This window comes from Delphinus delphis, chromosome 2, assembly GCF_949987515.2.
Source record: "Delphinus delphis chromosome 2, mDelDel1.2, whole genome shotgun sequence".
Taxonomy (NCBI): Eukaryota; Metazoa; Chordata; class Mammalia; order Artiodactyla; family Delphinidae; genus Delphinus; species Delphinus delphis.
In genome coordinates, this window is record NC_082684.1 from 171,236,327 (window position 1) to 171,258,669 (window position 22,343).

The 22,343-nt window shown below is 38.9% G+C and overlaps 1 protein-coding gene across 2 annotated transcripts; it reads left to right on the forward strand.

Moving 5' to 3' along the window:
- Window positions 1-699: 699 nt before the first annotated feature.
- SUV39H2 (SUV39H2 histone lysine methyltransferase) lies at window positions 700-20,873 on the forward strand. 2 transcript variants are annotated; one of them, XM_060006293.2, is made up of 6 exons: window positions 700-788; window positions 13,906-14,577; window positions 16,555-16,701; window positions 18,437-18,566; window positions 19,338-19,430; window positions 20,610-20,873. In XM_060006293.2, the coding sequence occupies exons 2-6, from the start codon at window positions 13,909-13,911 to the stop codon at window positions 20,702-20,704; spliced, it is 1,134 nt and encodes a 377-aa protein (XP_059862276.1). In that variant the 5' UTR covers window positions 700-788; window positions 13,906-13,908; the 3' UTR covers window positions 20,705-20,873. The 2 variants fall into 2 exon arrangements, with proteins under 2 accessions (XP_059862276.1, XP_069396593.1); XM_069540492.1 differs by lacking the exon at window positions 20,610-20,873 and having other exon boundaries at window positions 19,338-19,619.
- Window positions 20,874-22,343: the final 1,470 nt, after the last annotated feature.

The window sequence follows — 22,343 nt, forward strand, 5'->3', positions numbered from 1 at the left end:
ACCTTGATAATAATACATTGCAGCATGGGCAAAATCGGAGTTAAAATTTTATGCAACCTTCCAAAATGGGAAAAGTAGGCCATGTGATGTATGAGTATGTAACTATAGAATTAGATTTCAATTAGATTTCAGTTCTTATTGTTCAACTAAGAATCTTACATTGTTACTTTTTAACAATGTAAGATTATTTTAAAATATATTTAAGATGTATTTCTAACAATAATGAGCGTGTCCTTGAGATCTACATTTTATTAAATGAGCATTTCTGTGTAGAATACAATGAAAAAGTCAAAAATATTATCTCGACTTTTGCATCTATATATAATCTAATGCAAGCTTATAGACATGAAACATTTTGTTCAGGGGGCCTAGTAGAAATTGACATCAGTTAAACATGTAGGATAGAGACCCATGAGAAAATCCAGGAAGACCAATTTACCAAGAGAGTTCTTTAATGGTTAACTTTTTCTTAAAGACGTGTATATGGTTCCTTGTCATATGAATTTTTAGTCTTATAAAATTGCCACTTGAAGGGTGGGGATATAGGGGTCTTGAGTTTTCCCCTTTTTTTCTTTTGGTTTTTTGTTTTATTTTAATTGAGTAGCTATTTCACTAGTAAAGAATTCTATTTTCTTATTGTAGCTTGGTGTGTGCCTTGCCTAGTTTCACTTGATACTCTTCAGGAATTATGTAGAAAAGAAAAGCTCACATGTAAATCGATTGGAATCACCAAAAGGAATCTAAACAATTATGAGGTGGAATACTTGTGTGACTACAAGGTAGAAAAGGTAAGGCAAATATCTAGACCCTTAAAAGAGACCTAATCAGACTTCAATTCAGTATTTCATATTTCTGTGACATAAAAAGAACCTTAAAAGTAAGCAGAACTCTTCTTAATGGTTAAAATTCTTGGCCATAATAAAGTTGTGTCCTATCATCTGTTTTGCCAAATAACATTGAGAGGATTTTGAAGCATAAAATGTTCTTATATTAGAATATTTCAAGGTGCTTATATCAATATCATTCTACATCCAACTCTTGATTATCTCCAGGTGGATTACCAGAGCAAATGTTTTATCTGAGATTGGCTTCTCCTGTCATTCATTTTGTTCCTGAATCATGTTTCCCCACTATCACCTGAGATGAACCTAGAAATTCAAGCCAATTTTAGTGGTACTGAATCTCCTCAAGAAGCATCACCGTTTGTATTTCCTGCCATCCTGTCAAACTCCTGCTAGCAGTGAGGTTCTGTTGTGCAATAAAATGGCCTGGAGTTCACAGTCATTTCTAGGCTTCGTCTAGAACCTCATGACTTCAGTAAAGTCATTTAACTTCTCTGGGCCTCACTTTGTTTCTGTTCCTCTACAGGGTTGTTCTTCAAGAAGCTCTTTCAATCTAAACCTTACAATGTATTTTTGAGTAATTCACCTTTCTGTAGTCTACTTCCTCTACAAGAACTCTGTTTCAATTAATTAATCTGTCCATTCTTGCAGATGAATGAATCAGGAATCCTGTTTAATTCTTTGTTTTCCTTCTTTTTCATCCTCCATATGGATTCAGTCATTAAATCCCATTCTTCCTTTGAAACATCCATCTTCTTTTTGGTGTCACTGACTTCCCCACTCAGTGGGATTTTATGATGAAGCATTTCACCTACACTCTCAGCAGCCTTCAACCCCAAAACAACCCTGTCATCTGCCAATTCAGTTTATAAATCCTGGCCTGACCAGTCTAGCCACAGGTGTCATATAATCACACTTCTTGGTTCCGTTACATATTATTTCTATTCTTGCACTGCTCAGTTCTACTTGACAAGCTTTTTATCTTTTGCTTGCTCCTTCCATTTTTGTCATCAGTTTCCCCAAATTTTATTACTTTTCTGGACTTCTGACTGTATCCCTCCCCCTCTCATATTCAGCTGCAGACTTCTGCCTCACTGGATCCTTCAAGGATGAACTTTCAAGTTACCTTCACACCAGTTATCTGTATCTTTGTTCATTCTTTCAGAGGTGTCACCATTTTTCTTTTTTCTTCCTACCCATCCCCTTTAGGACTTTGCTTAATCTCTGATGTCCTTTTTTTTTTGCGGTACGCGGGCCTCTCACTGTTGTGGCCTCTCCCGTTGCGGAACACAGGCTCCGGACGCGCAGGCTCAGCGGCCATGGCTCACGGACCCAGCCGCTCCGGGGCACGAACCTGTGTCCCCTGCATCGGCAGGCAGACTCTCAACCACTGCGCCACCAGGGAAGCTCTCTGATGTCGTTTTTGTATCAAGCACTGTTTTTCCACTGCTTTATCTTAATCAATAAACCTATTCAGATCTTCCTTAACCTTCCGAAATCTTTCTTACGTCTTCCATCCCCACTCAAGCATTTCCTGTCTTTTCCTTCTACTTCATTTCCCATTAACTTTTTAAAAACGGCTTTATTGACATATAATTCACATACCCTACAATTCACCAATTTAAACTGTACAATTCTAAGGTTTTTGTACCCTCTCAGAATTATTCTAAAACTTTTTGTGGAGATGGTAGCACATTTTCATTACCCTAAAAAGAACCCCATACTGCTTAGCCATCACCCCCCAAACCTCCCCATCTCTTTTCCCCGCTAACCCTAGGCGACCACTAATCTCAATAGATTTGGAATCTCAATGGCTCCCTGTCTCAATAGATTTGCCTATTTGGACATTTCATATAAATGGAATTGTACAATATTTATGTGATCTTTATGATTGGCTTCCTGCATTTAACATAATGTTTTCAAGGTCCATTCATGCTGTAGCACGTATCAATACTTCATTTTTTTATTGCCAAATATTCCATTGTATGGATATATCACATATAATTTATCCATTCATCGCTTGATGGACATTTGGGTTGTTCCTGTTTGGGGGCTATTATAAGTAATGCTGTTATGAACATTCATGTACAAGCCTTTGTGTGGGCGTGTTTTCATTTCTCCTGGATATATACCTAGGAGTTGAATTGCTGGGTTATATGGTACCTCTGTGTTTAACCATTTGAGCAGCTGTCAAACTGTTTTGCAAAGTGACCGCCCCATTTTACATTCCCCCCAGCAGCGTATGAGGGTTTCAGTTTCTACATGTTCACCAATACTTGCTACTATCTGACTTTTGGATTATAGTTGTCCTTGTGGGTATGGAGTGTCTCATGGTTTTGATCTGCATTTCTCTGATGGCTAATGATGCTGAGCATCTTCTCAAGTGCTTATAGCTCTCGGTCCGCAGCCTGTTAGGAACCAGGCCTCACAGCAGGAGGTGAGTGGCCGGGGAGTGAGCGAGGCTTCACCTGCCGCTCCCCGTCGCTCACGTCACCGCCTGAACCATCCTCCCCCCGCCTCCCCCACCCCAATCCATGGAAACATTGTCTTCCACGAAACCGGTCCCTGGTGCCAAAAAGGTTGGGGACTGCTGCTTGTAGCCATTTGTGTATCTTCTCCGGAGAACTGTCTATTCAGATCCTTTACCTGTTTTCTTAAATTGGGCTGTTTGTCTTTTTATATTGAGTTGTAACAGTTCTTTGTGTATTCTAGATAGTCCCTTATCAGATACACAGTTTGCAAAAAATTTCTGCTGTAGCTTGCCTTTCCACTTGTTACTGACTTTTTAACCCTCTCTGTCTGATTGACGGCTGTCAGTGGCCTCCTCAAGGCCAAACTCGAGGACCTCAGATCTTACTGTGCCACTTTGCAACACCTAACACTGTTGGCTACTCTTTTCTTCTCTGAAACTCGTGTCTTGGAGAGACTGCCTAGGTTCTGGTTCACATTCTGCTTCTACCATGTACTAGTTGCGTGACCTTCAGCACATTGCGTAGGTTCTCTCCTTCGCTGCTTCCCGTACGGGATGACGATCTTTATAGCACCGGCTCGTGGGGTTACTGTGAGCGGAGACTGACCTGCGGCGGTCATGCCGTAGAGGGGTGTACTCTCATCATTGTTACTCACCTCTATCTCCACTTCTTTTCGCCACCAGTTTTTCTTACTGTTCTTTCTGAATCTCCTTTACAGTCTCTTCCCTGTCCTTCTCAAGTGTTAATACATAGTCTCCAAGGCTCTGTCCTTGGCCCCCTTCTCACCTCGAAGCTGCTCTGCAGACGACCTCTTTCCCAGTGGTTTCTACTTCTGTCTATTTGGCTCATGACCCTCAGATCTTCGTGAGGCATTGACTTCTTTCTGAGCTTCATTTTAAGCTGGACACCCTACAGGTACCACATTCGGCGTATTCAAAACTGTACCCATTTTCCTCCCTCAAATCTGTGTCCTGATCTAGTGTTCCCTACCTAGTTTGACAGAATCATAATACTCCCAGTTACCTAACCTTATAATTTCATACTTTTTTAATTCTTCCTTCCTCCCCACCCTCTAAATCTAATAGGTCATCATATTATGTAGTCTCTGCCTCTCTGTCTTTTCCTGTTCATTCCTGTTATACTTTGACAGACAGAGTAAGTTACCACGGAGTCTGTGCTTACATTGAAGGAGCTGCCAGTTTTCTTTCTTATGCTACAGAATTCTGAGTATTATAGTTCAGTTTGGGTAACTTTTGCTGCTAGTTTCTCCTTCATCCTTCTCCTTTTGGTTCCTTGCTTTGGAATAAGCACGCTTTGCACACTTATGTCCTCCTACAACCCACTTATATTCCTCACTTCTTTTTTTTTTTTTTTTTTTTTTTTTGCGGTACGCGGGCCTCTCACTGTTGTGGCCTCTCCTGCTGCGGAGCACAGGTTCAGCGGCCATGGCTCACGGGCCCAGCCGCTCCGCGGCATGTGGGATCTTCCCAGACCGGGGCACGAACCCGTGTCTCCTGCATCGGCAGGCGGACTCTCAACCACTGTGCCACCAGGGGATCCCTATTCCTCATTCTTATCCTGCCTAGCACAGATAACTGAATCTGTAAGCCAGTATTACTTGAACGTACCTCTACCTTTTCTGTCTTTCTGTCTGTCTGTCTCTCATGTTCAGGGCAGGTGAAAGATCTTAACACCCTATCCTTTTGTTCTGTGTTCCCCTCCATTTAGCTCATGAAAGACACTGTCTCAGTACCATATTCTTCAAAGCCATTACAGTTGTTTCTGAAACACAGCTCTGATTGCATTAGGACCTTCCTTTAGCCCTTTAAATGGCTCCCTGGTGTCTGCCAGTCTAAGCTGAGACCCTTTGGACTAAGGCTGTTATCATCTGGCCACCAGCCCCCTTTCCAGCTTGTAACATACCCTACTTGTAACATATCCTACTTGTATGTTCTCTTGTAACATTTCCTACTTCCTTACGCATTGATATACTTGTAAATTCTTCCATGTAGCTAAGGTTTACTGAGTATCTACTAAGAGCTGAGCACTCTTCTAAGCATTGAGAATCTAGCTAAAAAACAAACATAGCTTATATTCCAATATCTGAACACATCATGCACCTTTGTGCCCTTTTGCTTTTCTCATCCACTTCCCTCTTTGAAATATTGTTTCCCTTCTCTCCTTGCAAAATCTGCATGGCCTGCAAAGTTCAACTGAAAGGTTACCACCAACCATAGAGCCTTCTTCCCTTCCCCACCTCTAGCAAAATTAATTGCTTTATATTCAGGACTTATAAAGCACTGTTCTTGTCATTATTCTAGAGCTGTTCACATTTTGTAGCTTTGTTTCATACCTGCTGAACTGGCAACAATTTGAGGGCCAGGACTGTGTCTTACTATAGCCCCTAGTACGTAATGGATATTTAGTTCATGGTTGATGAATTGAATTGGGTGTTGCGTCAGTGATTTCTCCAGTCCTCACCGTCACTGTTAGACTAGACCTCCATAGCGTCACGCTTAAATTATAGCAGCAATTTATTGCCTGATATCTCTGGTTTCACCTTTCTGTTGTCTCACTCAGTAAACATTTGAGTTTCTTCTGTGTGTCAGGTACTACATTAGGCAGTGGGAAAATAAAGGTTCATGAGAAACTGTCCCTAACCTTAAGGAACTCACAGCCCAGTGAAAAAGATTGACAAGTAAATCACCCAATGCAATAGTATAATAAGTGTTAGGGCAGACATCATGATGTGATCTGTGAGAGGTATGCCTGGGCTGGTCAGAGAAGGCTTCCCAGAAAAGATAATATCCAGCTGGGGCCTGATAAGATGAGTAGAGTCTTTCCTTAAGGCTTTAACATAGAGAATGGGGTGGTAGGATCTGGAAGTGGGAGACAGTGAGAGACGAGTAGAGGAACTCCAGCCGTCCTGCAGCAGTGGGTAGTCACCTGAACGGTTCTGAAAAGAGTGACGCTATCAGATGTGCAATTCAGAGAGTTTTCTCTCTGCAGTGAGGAACGTGGATTGGCAGGAAGGGGAATGACATATGTATAACTTACACATTCTGAAAGGCTGTTGCAGTAATCTGGGCAAGAAGAGATGGTGCTTGAACTAAAGTAGTAACAATAAAGATAAAGATAAGTTGGTGATATTTTGAATTATAGCGGATGTAAAATTTAAGTCTGTGGCTTAGTGGTCAGGGGGTTGGCTGGGGATCCAGCAGTGAGGGATCCACATCTAGGAAAGCTTGCCATGGCGTGGAGAGTAATACTGTTCACCAAGACCCAGGAATATAGGAAGATGAGGCTTAAGGAGGATTAGGATAGGAAGACTAGATTGAAGTTGGAGAAGAAGGTTGAGAGCATTTAAGTGTAAGACGACCAGTAGATAGTTGGAAATGTGGCTCCAAATCAAGAGTGAGAACTAAGTGGAAGCATTGCTCTTGAAGCGATTGGCAAGAAGATGGGGATTGAAGCCCCAGGACTGGGTACAGTTACGCCTTCATTAACTCTGCAGATATTTCTCCAGTCTTCTACCATCTACCATGTCACGCACTGGGCACTAGCAATCTCAGCAGAGAATGACACAGAGGCGTGGTCCCTGATATCATGGGGTCTATCTTTCAGTGAGAGTAGAAAAACCTTAAATATCATTGTACGAAGGACTTAATTATAGTTGGGGTAAGGCTAATGTAACAGAAGGCTCTAGCTCATCCTGGAGAGAGTAGGCAGGTGTCCGTAAGGACTGATGTTTAAACTTAGTACTAAAGGGTGAAAAGATAATGGGGGAGGGTATTGAGTCAGAAGAGAGCCTGACTCCTTCAAGGAATTTGCAGTGTGAGTGGAACATAGAGGGATTGAAATGAGGCTGGAAGGATGGGGCAGGCCCCAGAAAGTGCATTTTCTTGTAGGCCAAGAAAGGAATTTTGGACTTAATCTTAAGGGCAATAGGGAAATATTTTGTAGTTTTGAGCAGGGGAGTGACCTGGGGAGAGAGGAGTGTTGAAAATATCACTCTGGCTGTTGTGCCGTGAGTGGATTGAAAGGGTAAGAGGCCATTGCAGTGATCCAAGTAAAGAAAATGGGTGAAGAGCCAGGACTGAGGAACAGTAAGTGGTACTCCCAGGAAGAACTGTCAAAGCAACGGAGAAAAACTGGCGGGAAAGGTAGGAAGAAAATCAGAAGAGTAAACACGGCAGCCTGAGGAGGAGATAATGTCAGTAAAATAGAGTCATACCCAGTGGGTCAAAGAAGTATAAAGCTCCCTCTGGATTGAGCAATGGACGGGTCATTGACACCCTTAGAGCATTTCTGTGGTATGGATAGAAGAAGCCGAAATAGAATGAATTAAAGAATTAGTTGGAGGTGAGAAAGTAGGGTCAAGTGGTATGGGTGACTCTTTCCAGAACTCTAGCTTTGAAGAAGGGCTATGTAGGGTCTAAGGGTGTTTATAATTTTTAATTTAAAAAAAAATCCGAGTAGATAATATGATTTTAAAAATTGCATGTTATAAAGCATCTTATACTGAGACTATACCTTAGTCTCCGATCTCTGACCTTTTAGTAATTTATCATATCTTTTCAAGATCCCTTACTTATTCAAGCATTTATATCTCAAAGGAGATTTAGTTTAATTTTGCCTTTAAAAAATAAGGGAGGGCTTCCCTGGTGGCGCAGTGGTTGAGAGTCCGCCTGCCGATGCAGGGGACACGGGTTCGTGCCCCGGTCCGGGAAGATCCCACATGCCGCGGAGCGGCTGGGCCCGTGAGCCATGGCCGCTGAGCCTGCGCGTCCGGAGCCTGTGCTCCGCAACGGGAGAGGCCACAACAGTGAGAGGCCCGCGTACCACCAAAAAAAAAAAAAAAATAAGGGAGATTCAGATGCTAGAGAGGATCAGGAGAGAGCAAGAGACTGAAGGGACAGGAGATGGGGGTAATTGACGGAGGAAGGGCCTCTCTCCTGTTGTATCTGTGGTCCCCTTCTTGTCTAGCTCCACGCTAGGGTCACGTGCTACTAAAAATAACGGGGGAGGCGGTGGGATAGGGACTCCTGAGGGAAGTGGAGGAGGTCTGAAATAGCCAGTTCGGGAAGTGGAAAGAATGCTAGCTGGGGGAACAAGCAGGTGGTTACCGTGATGAGCTCATGTCAGGTCCAGTGGAACTCAAAGGATGTAAACTGTGGTAGTCTCACTGCTGTGTGAGTTTCCTGTGCCGTGTTCTTGCCATGTCACCCCTTCATACAGAAAAATTTCTGACAAAACTGGGTTCTCTTTATTAACATCCTCATCTCATCAGTGAAGAACACCCATGCACATCAGTGGGGCTTCTCCCTTAGGAATCAAATATTAAAGAAATACTACCCAAAGCTTTGATTTCTTAAAGTATCCAGATCATTCTGTGTCTCTAGGACTACCACTATACTGCACGGCCACATACTACCACATACTAACACGTACTACCACATACTAACAAAATAGCCACATTTAACAATAGAGTCATACTCCTAAAAGACTGATTGCACTTAAGAGTGATTTGTTAAGAACTGGCATAACAGAAATCATTAGACTAAAACCTGAATTTTAGAGACCAGGAAAGCAGAGCTCCAAGAGGGACTTCTCCAAGGTCATGTTGTTCATTTGTGTCAGCCTTGGGCCTCTAACCCAGGCCCCCAAACTCCTACCCTCTGTCAGTTACTGGTATGGAAATCTAGTGACTTTCCATTGACTGTAATAGTTCTCGAACTGTGTTCTCATGGAACACTGGGATTTTCATAATCAGATTAAGGCTGTTCTACCACTAATAGTGAATACTGTGATTACTTCAAAACTTGCAGGGGAAAAATAGCTAATGGGAAGGCAGATTTTTGTTGTTGTTCTTTTTTGTGCCCCCATATATATATGTATTTCAAAGTGTTTGTGCTAGCTACCACTTACTGGCTACAGACAGCAGATGACAGAACAAATATTGAAAAACCATGAATTGCTATCTCCAGGTTAAGTTGAGCAGCCTGTATTTCTTTTAAGGATTCATATCGTTACTGTTGTGATTTTTATATTGCATACGTGTTGGTAGTTGTATTTTTCGTTATACATTCAGAAACATTTAGTCAAAGCCTAGGATATAGTAGGGAATTGTGCTTGGTTCTGGGGCTGCAAAGAATAAGATTCTTTCCTTCCCCACAAATGGCTTATAGTTTAGATTAGAAATGGGAACACGAGTTGGCAGTAATCAGAGGGAGGGAAGACTTCACGGGAGAGATGACATTTGAGCTGAGTTTTAAAGATGAGTAGGTTTTTCTGCATATAAAAGATGAGACTGAAATAAGTGTTCAGTAGGCAAATGGAAGAAGACATTCTAATTAGAAATAACTGTGTGAACAAAGCAACAGAAAAGTATGAAAAGGCCTGGCATGTTCAGTTACTAACAGCAGTTCAGTGTGGCTGGAGGGTGGTGTGTGAATGGGGCCACATTGGAACGTTGAGTCAGGGAGGCATCAGGGACCCAGTCAAGAATGATCTTTGTTATAATAGGAAGTTTGAGCTTAATTCTTTAGGCAGTGGGCGAGCCATTAAAATTTTTAAGCAAGAAAATAACAGAATGGCTGGCACTGTGGATGTTTTGTTTTTATAAGAAAACTACACGTTAGTAGAGAAGGACAGAGTGGAGTGTTATCAGTCTGGTGGCAGGGAAACCGGTAGGAGATCAGTGTCCTAATCCAGGCAAAGCTGAAGGCTTGCAGGAACGGGCATTCTGGCGAAAGAGGTGGGCCAGAAGAAGCATGTGGAGAAACTTGGTGATGGGTTGGGTTGAGAGGAAGGAAGAGATGAGATTGACGTGGTTTGCGACTTGTGTGACTAGGTAGATGGGGGTAAGGCTGCCATTGATGGCGAATACAGAGAGAAACCATTCAGGAACAACAGTGGCGAGTTCCATGTAGATAGATTGATTAAGAACCTGTGGGACAGACATCCAGTAGGCTATTGACTATATGGGGTTGCAGCTAAAATTTTGGGAGAATCAGCATACAGTTAAAACCATTGGAGTGAAGAGGTTGCCCAGAGAGAACATTTGGAGCAAGAATTCTTAGTCTGGAATCCACATATCCTGAATTTACCCATTGTATCATACATGTGACTTTTGATAGGGGAAGGTCTGTAGCTTTCTTCAGATTCTCAAAAGAGATGAACCCTTGTTTAGTGTGAAAAGGGGCCAAAGACAGAGCCCTGAGTGTTTGCATTGTGTAAGTGCAGTTCCTAGTAGACAAGATGGAATTAAATGTATTTACATGGAATGAAGCTCCCCACAGAAACACCATGGTTTCTAAGAATTGTAAAAACCATTGGCCTACGATAAAGTCAGGTGTTCAGAGCTGTCCGGAATTTGCTCTTGCCTTGCCGTTACCGTTCTCTCTCTCGCTTCAGTGTTCTAAACTGTAAAGCTGGCTAAGTCCATCTCTTCACTGTTTTCTGGATACTTCACGCAAATCTTAGCTCCAGGCTTCTGCTTGTGTTTTTCATCCTGCCTGCCCTGTGCCCTACCCAACAAATGCTATCAATCTTTCACAGTGTAGTTTGTTCTACTTCCTCTGTACCTTTTTCTCATTGACCTATATTGATTTCCCTCTGTGTATTTTAGTGGTATCTATTGTCTTATTTGTTTTGGCATTTAAAATTGTACCACCTTGCACTGCTACTTATTTTACATACTATTGCCTTCCTTTCCCAGCGAGATTTTGCTCCTAAAGGCTAGTATTACCTTGCATCTCATCACACCCTCTAGTGACCAAACTTTCATATGCTCATAATAGATACTAAAATATTTGAATGAATTTAACCTAAGCTAAACATAGTGGGGAAAATGTCTTGAAGAAAAAAATTAATAAGATGCATTCCAAATTATACAGGAATGATTAGCAGACCATTTTTATGACTCCACTCCATTTCTATAGGTAATCAAGAGTTGATTGCATATCTGAATAAGATACTGATATCCTATGAGACTTAAGAAATTTTTGACTTTTATTTGAAATTTTAGGGTATTGAAGTAATTGAATTTGTTAAGTCAAACTGATTTTTCTGTATAAAATTATCTTATTTTTCAAAATGGAAAGATCTTTTTTTGATTTTAAAAGTAAAACAAGGCTTATAAAATAAAAGGAGTCTACAAAGTAGAAATAAAACGTTACTAATATTTCTGTAGCACTCAGGTTTTTGAAGCATCTTTACCATCCGTAAATTAGGTAGGTACCATGTGATTAACATACAAAACTTGCAAGCGACTCATCATAAAACATTATTTTGGAAGTTGACTACAGTGGCATAGTGTTTTTAGTTTTGCTGAATGATAATTTAGCTTAATCATCTGACTTGAAGCCACCATTTCTGTTTCTTTCATTGTTTGCTGGTAACTTTGGTATAACCCAGGGCTATGGTAGGAAAAACTACAGCAGGAGAAAAAAAAAAAAAGAGGACCAGGGTTGCATTGCTTTATTTTGGAATCAGAAACATTTTTAACTTTCATAATTAAGGGGAATCGGTAATGTTAGATACTGCCAAGTGGATCTCATTATTATTGAGCATATATCTGCCAACAGCAATCCCGAATTGTAGTAGTCACCTCAGGAGGGAGAAATCCATGTTACGTTTTAGTGAGCCAGTATGACTGACACTTCAGTATATGTCTAGGCTTTTTTTTTTCCTGGAATCATAGTATATATTTTCATAGAAGTACAGTTTTTGTGCATATGCGCACACCATAATTGAGCCACTTTTTTTAACAAAACATATTTTGACCGTTTTCACAAAGAAGCAAAGGTCTTTTAATTAACAAGCATTACTGCTTATCGGGTAGAATATAATAAAACCTCGAGATGAAGATAAGCCCTCTCACTCGGCAGGTGACCTCCTGCAAAGCTGCCTCAGTGCCCCTCCCCCAGTGGTGCCTCCACAGTGCGGCTTATACCACATTGCCTAGACCTGCCAGGCCACTTGGCGTTAATAAACTGAGTAGTAAAACATCCTTACTTTATAATAAAACCTTTATTAAAAATTTCAGGAAAAAGCAAATGTATCCCAGTTAAGTTTTTATCAATATCTATGAATTAAAATAACTAAAAACCGTAGAATGCAGTTTAATCACTTTCATATTTCAGAAGGCCTTTTACCCTAGCACTCGTGGATATATGTTCACTATTCCAGAGAACAAAGACAAAATTGAGAGACTGCTTGAAAAATTTTTTTCTTACGTACACTAGACTACCTTTTTTAAGAGAAACTTAACATAGCATTGCCTGGCTTTAAGGGAAGAAAACGTAGCCAGTCACTGGGGTGGGAAGGCAAGATTTCAGGTACCATGGTGGCCAGCAGCAGTCTGAGGGATAAGTCAAAGTATTTGATCTTTGGTGCCTTGAGGGCCTGCCACCTAATCCAGCCGCGGGTGAGTCTAAGGTAAGAACTCTCTGGAATTGTGCTGTTCAATAGAAATATAGTACAAGCTACATATGTATACAGTCGGCCCTATGTGTCCTCTGGTTCTGCATCCCAGGATTCAACTAACCCCGGATCGAAAATACTTGCAAAAGAAAAACATTCCAGAAAGTTCCAAAGCAGAACTTGAATTTGCCATGTGTTGGCAACGATTTATATAGCATTCACATTATATTAGATATTGTAAGTAATCTAGAGATGATTTAAAGTATATGAGTAGGTTATATGCAAATGCTGTGCCATTTTTACATATGAGACTTGAGCATCCGTGGATTTTGGGTTCCGAGAGGGGTCCTGGAACCAATCCTCTGGTGAATACCGAAGGACGACTATGATTTTAAATTTCCTTGTAACCACGTTAAACAAAATGGAAAGAAACAGGTGAAATTGCTTTGAGTAATATATTTAATTTAACCCCAAATATTATTTCAACGTGTAATCGATATTTACACATTAAGAAATATTTTTTAAAAATTAACAAATATTGTGCGTTATTTTTTTGTGCTGAGTTGTTGAAGTGCAGTGTGTATTACACTTAGAGCACATCTCAATTCAGACTAGCCACATTTCCTGTGCTCCATAGCCACATGCAGCCAGGAATGACTGTATGGAACAGTTCACTCTAGAAAATCTAGGGGATGTGTGCCCAGGACATTGAGAAAAAGAACTTCCCTCACAGCCAGTGTAAAATATGAAATTACGGACCTTAGAGGATGCCTACATCTGTGCTGGCCAAGCAAGCCACTGAGCTGGGTCATAAATTATTCATTTTGGGACAACTTATTTCCATGATCAAGATCAATATATTTTGTGTCACTTGATCACTGTTTGGTAACATATTCATGACTTTCAGTACTTTTATCTTTCTCCAGGTGCGACTCTTTTGTCTCTGGTCAAACGTCATGCCACATCTAAATTCTATGCATAGTTTATGTAATATAAAGAAAAATAGTTTTATTTTTATGATTTGTATTTCATCTGCTAGTAACTTGTGACTGTGTATTCTGAACTTTATTAAGAAAAATGATAATACCTTACTCTTTAAGATATTAAATTCTTTTCAGTAATTGGGTCTGTCATAATCTGATTTGCATTTTCTTTTATATTTTAAGGATATGGAATATTATCTTGTAAAATGGAAAGGATGGCCAGATTCTACAAATACTTGGGAACCTTTGCAAAATCTCAAGTGCCCATTACTGCTTCAGCAGTTCTCTAATGACAAGCATAATTATTTATCTCAGGTAAAGAAAGGCAAAGCAATAACTCTAAAAGAAAATCACAGAGCTTTGAAACCTGCCATTGCTGAATACATTGTAAAGAAGGCTAAACAAAGGATAGCTCTGCAGAGATGGCAGGATGAACTCAACAGAAGGAAGAATCACAAAGGAATGATTTTTGTTGAAAATACTGTGGACTTAGAGGGCCCCCCTTCAGACTTCTACTACATTAATGAATACAAACCAGCTCCTGGAATCAGCTTAGTGAATGAAGCCACCTTTGGTTGTTCATGCACAGATTGCTTCTTTGAGAAATGTTGTCCTGCTGAAGCTGGAGTTCTTTTGGCTTATAATAAAAATCAGCAAATTAAAATCCCACCTGGCACCCCCATTTACGAATGCAACTCAAGGTGTCAGTGTGGACCCGATTGTCCCAACAGGATTGTCCAAAAAGGCACGCAGTATTCACTTTGCATCTTTCGGACCAGCAATGGCTGTGGCTGGGGCGTAAAGACCCTCGTGAAGATTAGGAGAAGGAGCTTTGTCATGGAGTATGTCGGAGAGGTACGCTCGCTTCTCTCATAGCGCACAGTGTGCGGGAGGCTCGTGCTCTTGAGGCGCCGCCTTTTACCTCAGTAACAAACACGCTTGGTACGTTTTGCTGTTACCGTTTGCAGATATGTACAGACTTCAGGTTTGAGGGAAGGGTTCACTGGCATCATGAGAAATACAAACTTGAATGTGAACCAAAAAAATTATACGCAGTGCCAAATGAAGTAGAGTCGCCTTTCAACAAACACCCGCTCATAGTCATTGAAACTGGCATTTGCAACTTTGAAAATATGACCAGTATTTTTACACAAAAGTCCTAAGAAGAATATCAGATCTAAATACATCCTGACTTAGAAACTTTTAAATTGTAATTTACTTCACCCATTTGACCAAATATGATTAAGTGTAGTTGGCAAAACTCAATTTTGCATCAGCATGAATGATACTGTAGAGTACATGAATGTTTTATGAGCAAGTATTGTAAAGTACACATAAAAACATTTATTGGGCTTCCCTGGTGGCGCAGTGGTTGAGAGTCCGCCTGCCGATGCAGGGGACTTGGGTTCGTGCCCCGGTCCGGGAAAATCCCACATGCCGCGGAGCGGCTGGGCCCGTGAGCCATGGCCGCTGAGCCTGCGCGTCCGGAGCCTGTGCTCCGCAACGGGAGAGGCCACAGCAGTGAGAGGCCCGCGTACCGCAAAAAAAAAAAAAAAAAAAAAAAAAAACATTTATTGCAGCCACCGATAAGAAAAATCCAAACTCTTTGCATCTGTAACTCAGCTACAAAGACCATTCTCTAAAATACCAACTACTGAGCACATTTATTTTCATACCTATAATGCTTATATACAAAAAATAGTGTTTACCACATACTATTTTAGGCATACTATTCTAAGCACCTTGCGTTTCAACTCTTACTAAATTCTCTCAACAACTCTGTGAGGTGGTAGTATTTCCTCCATTATTGTACAGCAGGAAACTGAGGCACAGAAAAATTAAGCAGCTCGCCCAAGGTCACTTAGTTAGTAAAGAAGAGCCGAGGTTCAAAACCAAGGCTGCAGAATCGCTGCACTTCACCTGTACACCACACTTCCTCAAACTGAGTGGTGGGCTAAGCTGTGGCTAGAACAATGAGTGTGACTGCATGTCTGGGGTTGTCAAACCAGGTATTTTAAAAGTTGTTTGGAATTAGATCCCCTTTAATTATCTGTATTCATCCAGAATTCTGAGGTTAAACTGCATCCCTATTTTGATCCTGAAATTTTTAGATAATGGCAGATTATTATAAATCACTATTCAGAATACTAGACCTTGTATAATCAAATTGTTCTCTTCTTTTGGTTTACTGAATGTGGCAGCTAAATTTGGTTGACACCATGAATCACTTGAGCCATTTTTGGTTTCTTGAGCTGAGCGTGTGGTCAGGCTGTGTTCTTCAGAGCAGAACTGTATAGATGATGGTTGTGAGCTACAGAATTTCATGAAAACCACGTATTCTACAAAACTAAACTTTCCAAACAGTTGACCGCAAATTTAATGTACCTTCTCTCCTGTATTTGTAAATTTCCATTTGTAACTGTACACAGATTCGTTATAGGAAAAATATGCCTTCAGAGCCTATTTAGAGCATACCTACTTCTAAATTTAGTCCTTTACACTCTGTTATGTCTTACACAGAGCTGTAGTTGTGTAGCTTTTTTGAACATATCAAATAAATGAGAATCGAAGGTGGGTACTGTTTCCGCTTGCTGATTGTTGGGTTGTCCTCACTCTCATTTGAACAGTCATACTTCGTTTGCGCCACCCGTTCTCCTCTCTGATTGCCCTCCTCTGTTCATCTAGCTCTTTTAGTTTATGTGAATGTTTACTTTGATGGCACTTTTACTTCTTTTTATGCACCTGAAGGCATTAATATGTTAACTAATAGATTTATGGATGGGTGTTTCTTCAGCAATAGCTATATAATATACTATAGTTTTTTCTTTTTAGGTTATCACAAGTGAAGAAGCTGAAAGACGGGGGCAGTTATATGACAACAAAGGAATCACATATCTCTTTGATCTGGACTATGAATCTGATGAATTCACAGTGGATGCAGCTCGATATGGAAATGTGTCTCATTTTGTGAATCACAGTGTAAGAGAGAAAGTATAGACAGGACTAATTAGTACTGTTTTAAAAGATTTTCCATACTTGAGGAATAATTATCTTTAAATTATATACTCTTTTATTATCTCCAAAGTATTTTAATACAAGGGCCTCTTCTGTTAATTCCTGGTATTATTGCTGTTTTAGGAAAATTCATCGAGGTGCCTACCAAATAACATCCATTTTGCAGGACTCTTTACATATGTTACTTCATTTACACTTTCCAACAACTTTATCAGATAGGTATTGACCTCGTATAGAGGAGGAAATTAATGAGCAGAGGAGTTAAGAGGTAAAAAGTTTAAGAATTAACACATAACTATATGGGTTACAGAAGTAAACACAGCTAAATTTAGGATACACAACTAAAGAAGGGTGGATTTGCCGTGTTCTCTTAAAATGTAAACATGTTAACATTTTTATAAAATTTAAGAATTTCTAGAGGAAGTATTTAGGGCTACTTTTCTAAACTATGAATTAGTATTCTTAATTCTTGTTTGAAAAGAACTTAGAATACACTTGGACCCTTAACTCCAGAATCTTATACTCTATAAAAACTATTTCCAAAAGTAAGGGAGGTTAGGAGTTACTGGACACCTCCTAAGTGCTAGATGGATAACATAGTATTAGGCTTGTGAGACTGACATTATTCTATAGATGAGATGACATTATCTCCATTGCATAGATTACAAGGAAAATGTTTCTTGGAGCATAAGTTCTATAGCTGATCATATAAGGAGGTAGACCATGTTAATCTTTTGATGGATTTTATACCAAAAAACTAGTTTATGATTAGTAACGAAATGTCAGGGACCTTCTGACTCCTTTGTTTCCTGGTTTACTTACATGTTGAATTTTTTCTTAACGATAAAATTGAGATACTCTCCAAATAGATGTATTCTATTCAAGGACAATTAAATAGTTACTTTGATTTCTCAGTATGATTCACCAGATCTTTCTTGCATATGCTAGAATGTAGTGCCGAGTTCTCGAAATGCTGAGCAATTCCAAACAGAAGTTTAAGAAATGAAACCCCATGCAACATGAAATTTGAGCTCTACAATGCTGATTTGATTTTTTTAAAAGTTACTCAAGTTCTTTAAATATGCCTTACTAGAGCATGTTTTACTTTTAATTTCAATAATTCTATTTCTATGTCTAGATGTTCTACTTGGGCATTTTTTGAATCTTTCTAGGCTCTTCAATAAACTTTTGATACAGTAGTCCCTCCTTATCTGCAGTTGCACCTTCTGTGGTTTTAGTTACCGGCTGTGAAACATGCTCCAAAAATATTAAATTAAAAATTTCAGAAACAAGCAAAAAACAACAACAACAAAAAATATATATATATACCTTACTAAAATATTTACAGGTGAAATGATAATGTTATCTAACATTTGCATTAAAATTCCCCCAAAACAATTAAGAAGTTGGGACTAGATGAAACAAGATTGGCAAAAATGTTAATAAGCTTTGAAGTTGCATAGTGGATCTATGTGGACTTACTGTATTATTTTCTCTAGTTCTATGTATGTCTGACATTTTCTGTAAGGGAACACAGTATTTTAAAATGTGCATGCCTCAAAGCCCTCTAAGCAATAAGCACGTTAATTTCTAGCAGAACTTAAAACTAATACTTTGGGAAATTAAAGATTTTATATAGCATGTAGCAGAGCTCGTTCATGTCCATTTCACTTCAGTGGGTTCTCATGTTCCTTTTTAGTGTGACCCGAATCTTCAGGTGTTCAACGTTTTCATTGATAACCTCGACACCCGTCTTCCCCGAATAGCATTATTTTCCACGAGAACTATAAATGCTGGAGAAGAGCTCACTTTTGATTATCAAATGAAAGGTATGATTTTCAAATACAGTTTCTTTGGTGGAGTTTCAGTGTGAAGAATCTAATCAGAATAGGAGAAGACCTTAGAGTATCTGAACCAAACTCATGTTAAGGTTTTAAAAAATGAGGCTGTAAGAGTTTGTCTTTTTGCTGAGGGCACAAAGCTAATCTGACAGAGCTAATACTAGAATCCAGGTCTGCCTGATCTTGGGCTGAGTAATGCTCTTTCTTCTATAGCATGTTGCTGCCTGCTTTTTTCAGAACTTCCATACAGAAGCTTATTTATTATAACATCTTTTCTCAATATTACTTGTATTTAAAAAATTTTAAGCCTACATTTCTGAATATTTACTGAAAGATGTATATTCGTAAGATTGAAAATATGATTTAAATCACATATGAGCTTATTCCATTCCTAACTGAATCTGGCTTTTAAAGAGAACATTTAATTCTGTTTGCTTTACTGTGACAACATGTGTTTTCTTTTCTTTGTTTTTCTAAGTATGATGCCCTTTACGTATTGTTACTACTTGACCTTGCTTTATGGCTCTTAAGCAATTTATGAAATGAATGCGTGTATACTGGATTTTACTAGTAAGTTTCATCATTTCACAAATCCATTCTCATAAATATGGACTAATAACATACACTTTACCTCTCACTAGCCCACAGCATCCTTTCAAGACAGTTTGTAAAGATTCTGTCAATTTACAACTGAAAGAAAATTTGAAACTCATTATGAATTGTCTTAACTCTTCTGTATTTCTTTTTCTACGTATTCAGGTTCTGGAGATATATCTTCAGATTCTGTTGACCACAGCCCAGCCAAAAAGAGGGCCAGAACTGTGTGCAAATGTGGAGCTGTGACTTGCAGAGGTTACCTCAACTGAATTTTCAGGAAATAGAACTGATGATGATTATAGTTTTTTTCCTAATGTTACCATTTTTAAAAAATAAGTATTTGGGACTCTTTTCATATTATCAAGATTATACACTATGTTAATTTACAATTCGTGTTTCAGACTATTGGCCAAATGCATTACTGATGCTTCTGAAGAGAGGAACACAGGGTCACATAGACTAATTTGAAATATACATATTCAGACTGTTTACAGATCTGTGTAGAAAGAAGTCTGTGTGAATAGAGAACTGCCTCCTTCAGTGTTTAAGTGTTAAACTAATGATGTAATAGTCACTAAGATCAAATATTCGACTTGCCATACACCTTGAATTTAGAGAAATAGAGTTAATTCTTATTGGACAAATACACAAGTTCTATTTTTGTTATTGTCATTCCTGTTTACCTACTTACTACTCATTGTACTTGTATTTGAGACAAATAGGTGATACTGAATTATACTCTATTTTCTACTTTCATTAAAACATTGAGGTCTTAATGATATAGAAATTTAAGGTCTAAAATTAAATGTAAAAAAGTTTAATTACAGCTTGATTTAATATTTTGAAGCAATCTAGACCACTAGGAGCGGTGGATGTCTGAACCAGTAATTCTAAAATATTTTTTAATCCTGTAGAAGAAAAATACCCAAAATGTTCTCCCTAAAATTCTAGAATGGCTAGCTGTTATGCTTCTTTGAAAGGATGGGGCGGTTGGGACCAGGGTGGTTTTTTGGAGTGCCAGGCAGGGGGGATGCAGCACTTGATAACATGAAGTAGGCGGTCCATGCTGAGTAGCTCTGGCCTCCACAGTAAAACGAGATGCCCCCTGAGAGCGGCTGTATGTAACGATAATGTTCCTCGCTATAATTAACATTACATTTTCTGAATTTTCAGGTAATTTTAACATTTCCTTTCCACCAAATTTAATTATTTTTATAATAAATAAAGGGCCTGCAGGCCCTTTTTAAGAAGTGATCTATATTTTGAACTGATACTTATTTTATACATGAATTTTTTTAATGTGATAAAGCTAAACTTGGCTTGGCCAAAGTGTGTGTCTGAATTATGACCATTTATTACTTGAACTATGAAGACTGAAATGGAATATATTCATTGTTTGGGGTTTTTTTGTTGTTTTTGTTTTTTCCTATGTAGTGAAACCTCAGTCCAGAAAAACTATATTTTCATCTCTTTCTGATCCTGGGACTTCTAATCACGGTGTCCAACATGAAGGCGAATGCAGCAGATAAGTCTAAATCTTGGTATTCTTAATTAAGTTCTGCCAGAGGTCCCTGCCCGAGGCTTTAATGACCTACAGTAAGCTTGGGTAAAGCTGAGCTGACTTTAAGAAAGCAGCACTTCACATCTTCATCCTTAACCTCTTTTTTGGGAGAAGCTACACTTTGTTATATTGCTATCACGGGATTTTGCTCTTTCATAACATAGGGTAAATTGTTTACATGTTTGGAGTCTCAGAGTATATTCTGTCTGCTCACCAAAATTTGCCGAAGGTGTCAAGGAAAAATATATATTTTTAGTGCCATTTTTTTCTTTATGAAAAAATAGTCACATGGCGTCAGTGGTAAAAAAGCATCACAGGTTTACAGGCCAAACTTGCTTTGAATTATAATTCTCACAGGTTCAAAGATGTAATTGTACCATTCTTTTTAAAAGGTCAGTGTTTTACTGTCTAGTTATTTGATCTTGTCTACTCTCTGTTAAAGAAATGTAAAGCTGGAGGACAAAGGGAGGTTGACTGTTTTCGGTAAACCCGTTTTGTCTTGTCCTTATTAATAGAAACGTAATGAACCTTTGAAATTTTTAAAAACCTGCATTACCCTTAAGTTGCTGAAAAGCTGAACTTAAGCAGTAAAATGATAGAAACTATTTAAACGAAGCTGTTCGGAGCTTTAACTGTTTTAAGTCAACATTTAGCTTCTTTAGTTCCCTAAGTTGTCAGAATTTGTTCTCTCAATATAAAGCAAATATTCAAGGGCAATATTTAGATCAAGTTTAAACTGTAAATTAATCCACTGTTCAAGTTGTATCGGTACCGTTGTTCTCGGTATCTCCAGAAGAGGATTGTGGTACACAATTGGTAATCTCAGGGTTTTTTCCCCACATATGCACAAAATCTAGACTGCACTTATTTTTCTTATAGTTCAACAGTTTCTCTTTAGCAAAATAAATTTAGTTTGGCATTTGACTTTCTATTTATCATGGCTTAGCTTTATTTCTGAATATTTTACTGTCATTTCCAGTAAGGCTACAAAAAGGGCAGAAAAATATTGATGTATTCATGACTACCTGTTATTGAGATTAACCAAAGGTTTATATACCATTCCTTTAAATGTTACTTTTAAGAAAGTCTATTATTGTCATGATTCATGCATTTGAATATCAAAGTAGAATTTTACACTTAGCATAAGGTAGACGGATACTTTTTAAAAGTTTTGAGCATTACTATTAGTCACCAGGTACTTAAACATATTGTGCTAAGTACTGCCTGGAAGTACAGAGGAATTTTAGAATTAGAGCTAATAATCTCTGAGCAAGTCTTAAGCCCTTTATCCGTACTCCTGTGCTTCTCATGAGTCTGTGAGGTTGGTGCCGTCCTCCCTATGGCAGCATACTGAAAAAACAGGCTTAGACCGGCTAGGGAACATTAACATCCCCAGGATCATAAACTAAACTTGACTACTTTTAAAATATTTGACCAACTTCAGGCAGACTGTTTTAAAAAATCCATTTCTATGTTTGTTAGTTTAAACAAACTTCCAAGTCCTGGATTCCTCTCTAAGGCAAATGTAGCTAGCCACTGGGTTTCCTTTGTGACGTATCTTGGTATCTTGAAACTTGTTTTTCACTTCTTCATACGTCACAGTTCTT

Excerpts from the sequence above, each read along its gene's own strand:
- SUV39H2 (XM_060006293.2), top strand. The coding sequence starts at position 13,909 with ATGGAATATTATCTTGTAAAATGGAAAGGATGGCCAGATTCTACAAAT. Across the intron at positions 16,702-18,436 it reads CTCATTTTGTGAATCACAGT|TGTGACCCGAATCTTCAGGT; the intron begins GTAAGAGAGAAA and ends GTTCCTTTTTAG. Across the intron at positions 18,567-19,337 it reads TTTTGATTATCAAATGAAAG|GTTCTGGAGATATATCTTCA; the intron begins GTATGATTTTCA and ends CTACGTATTCAG.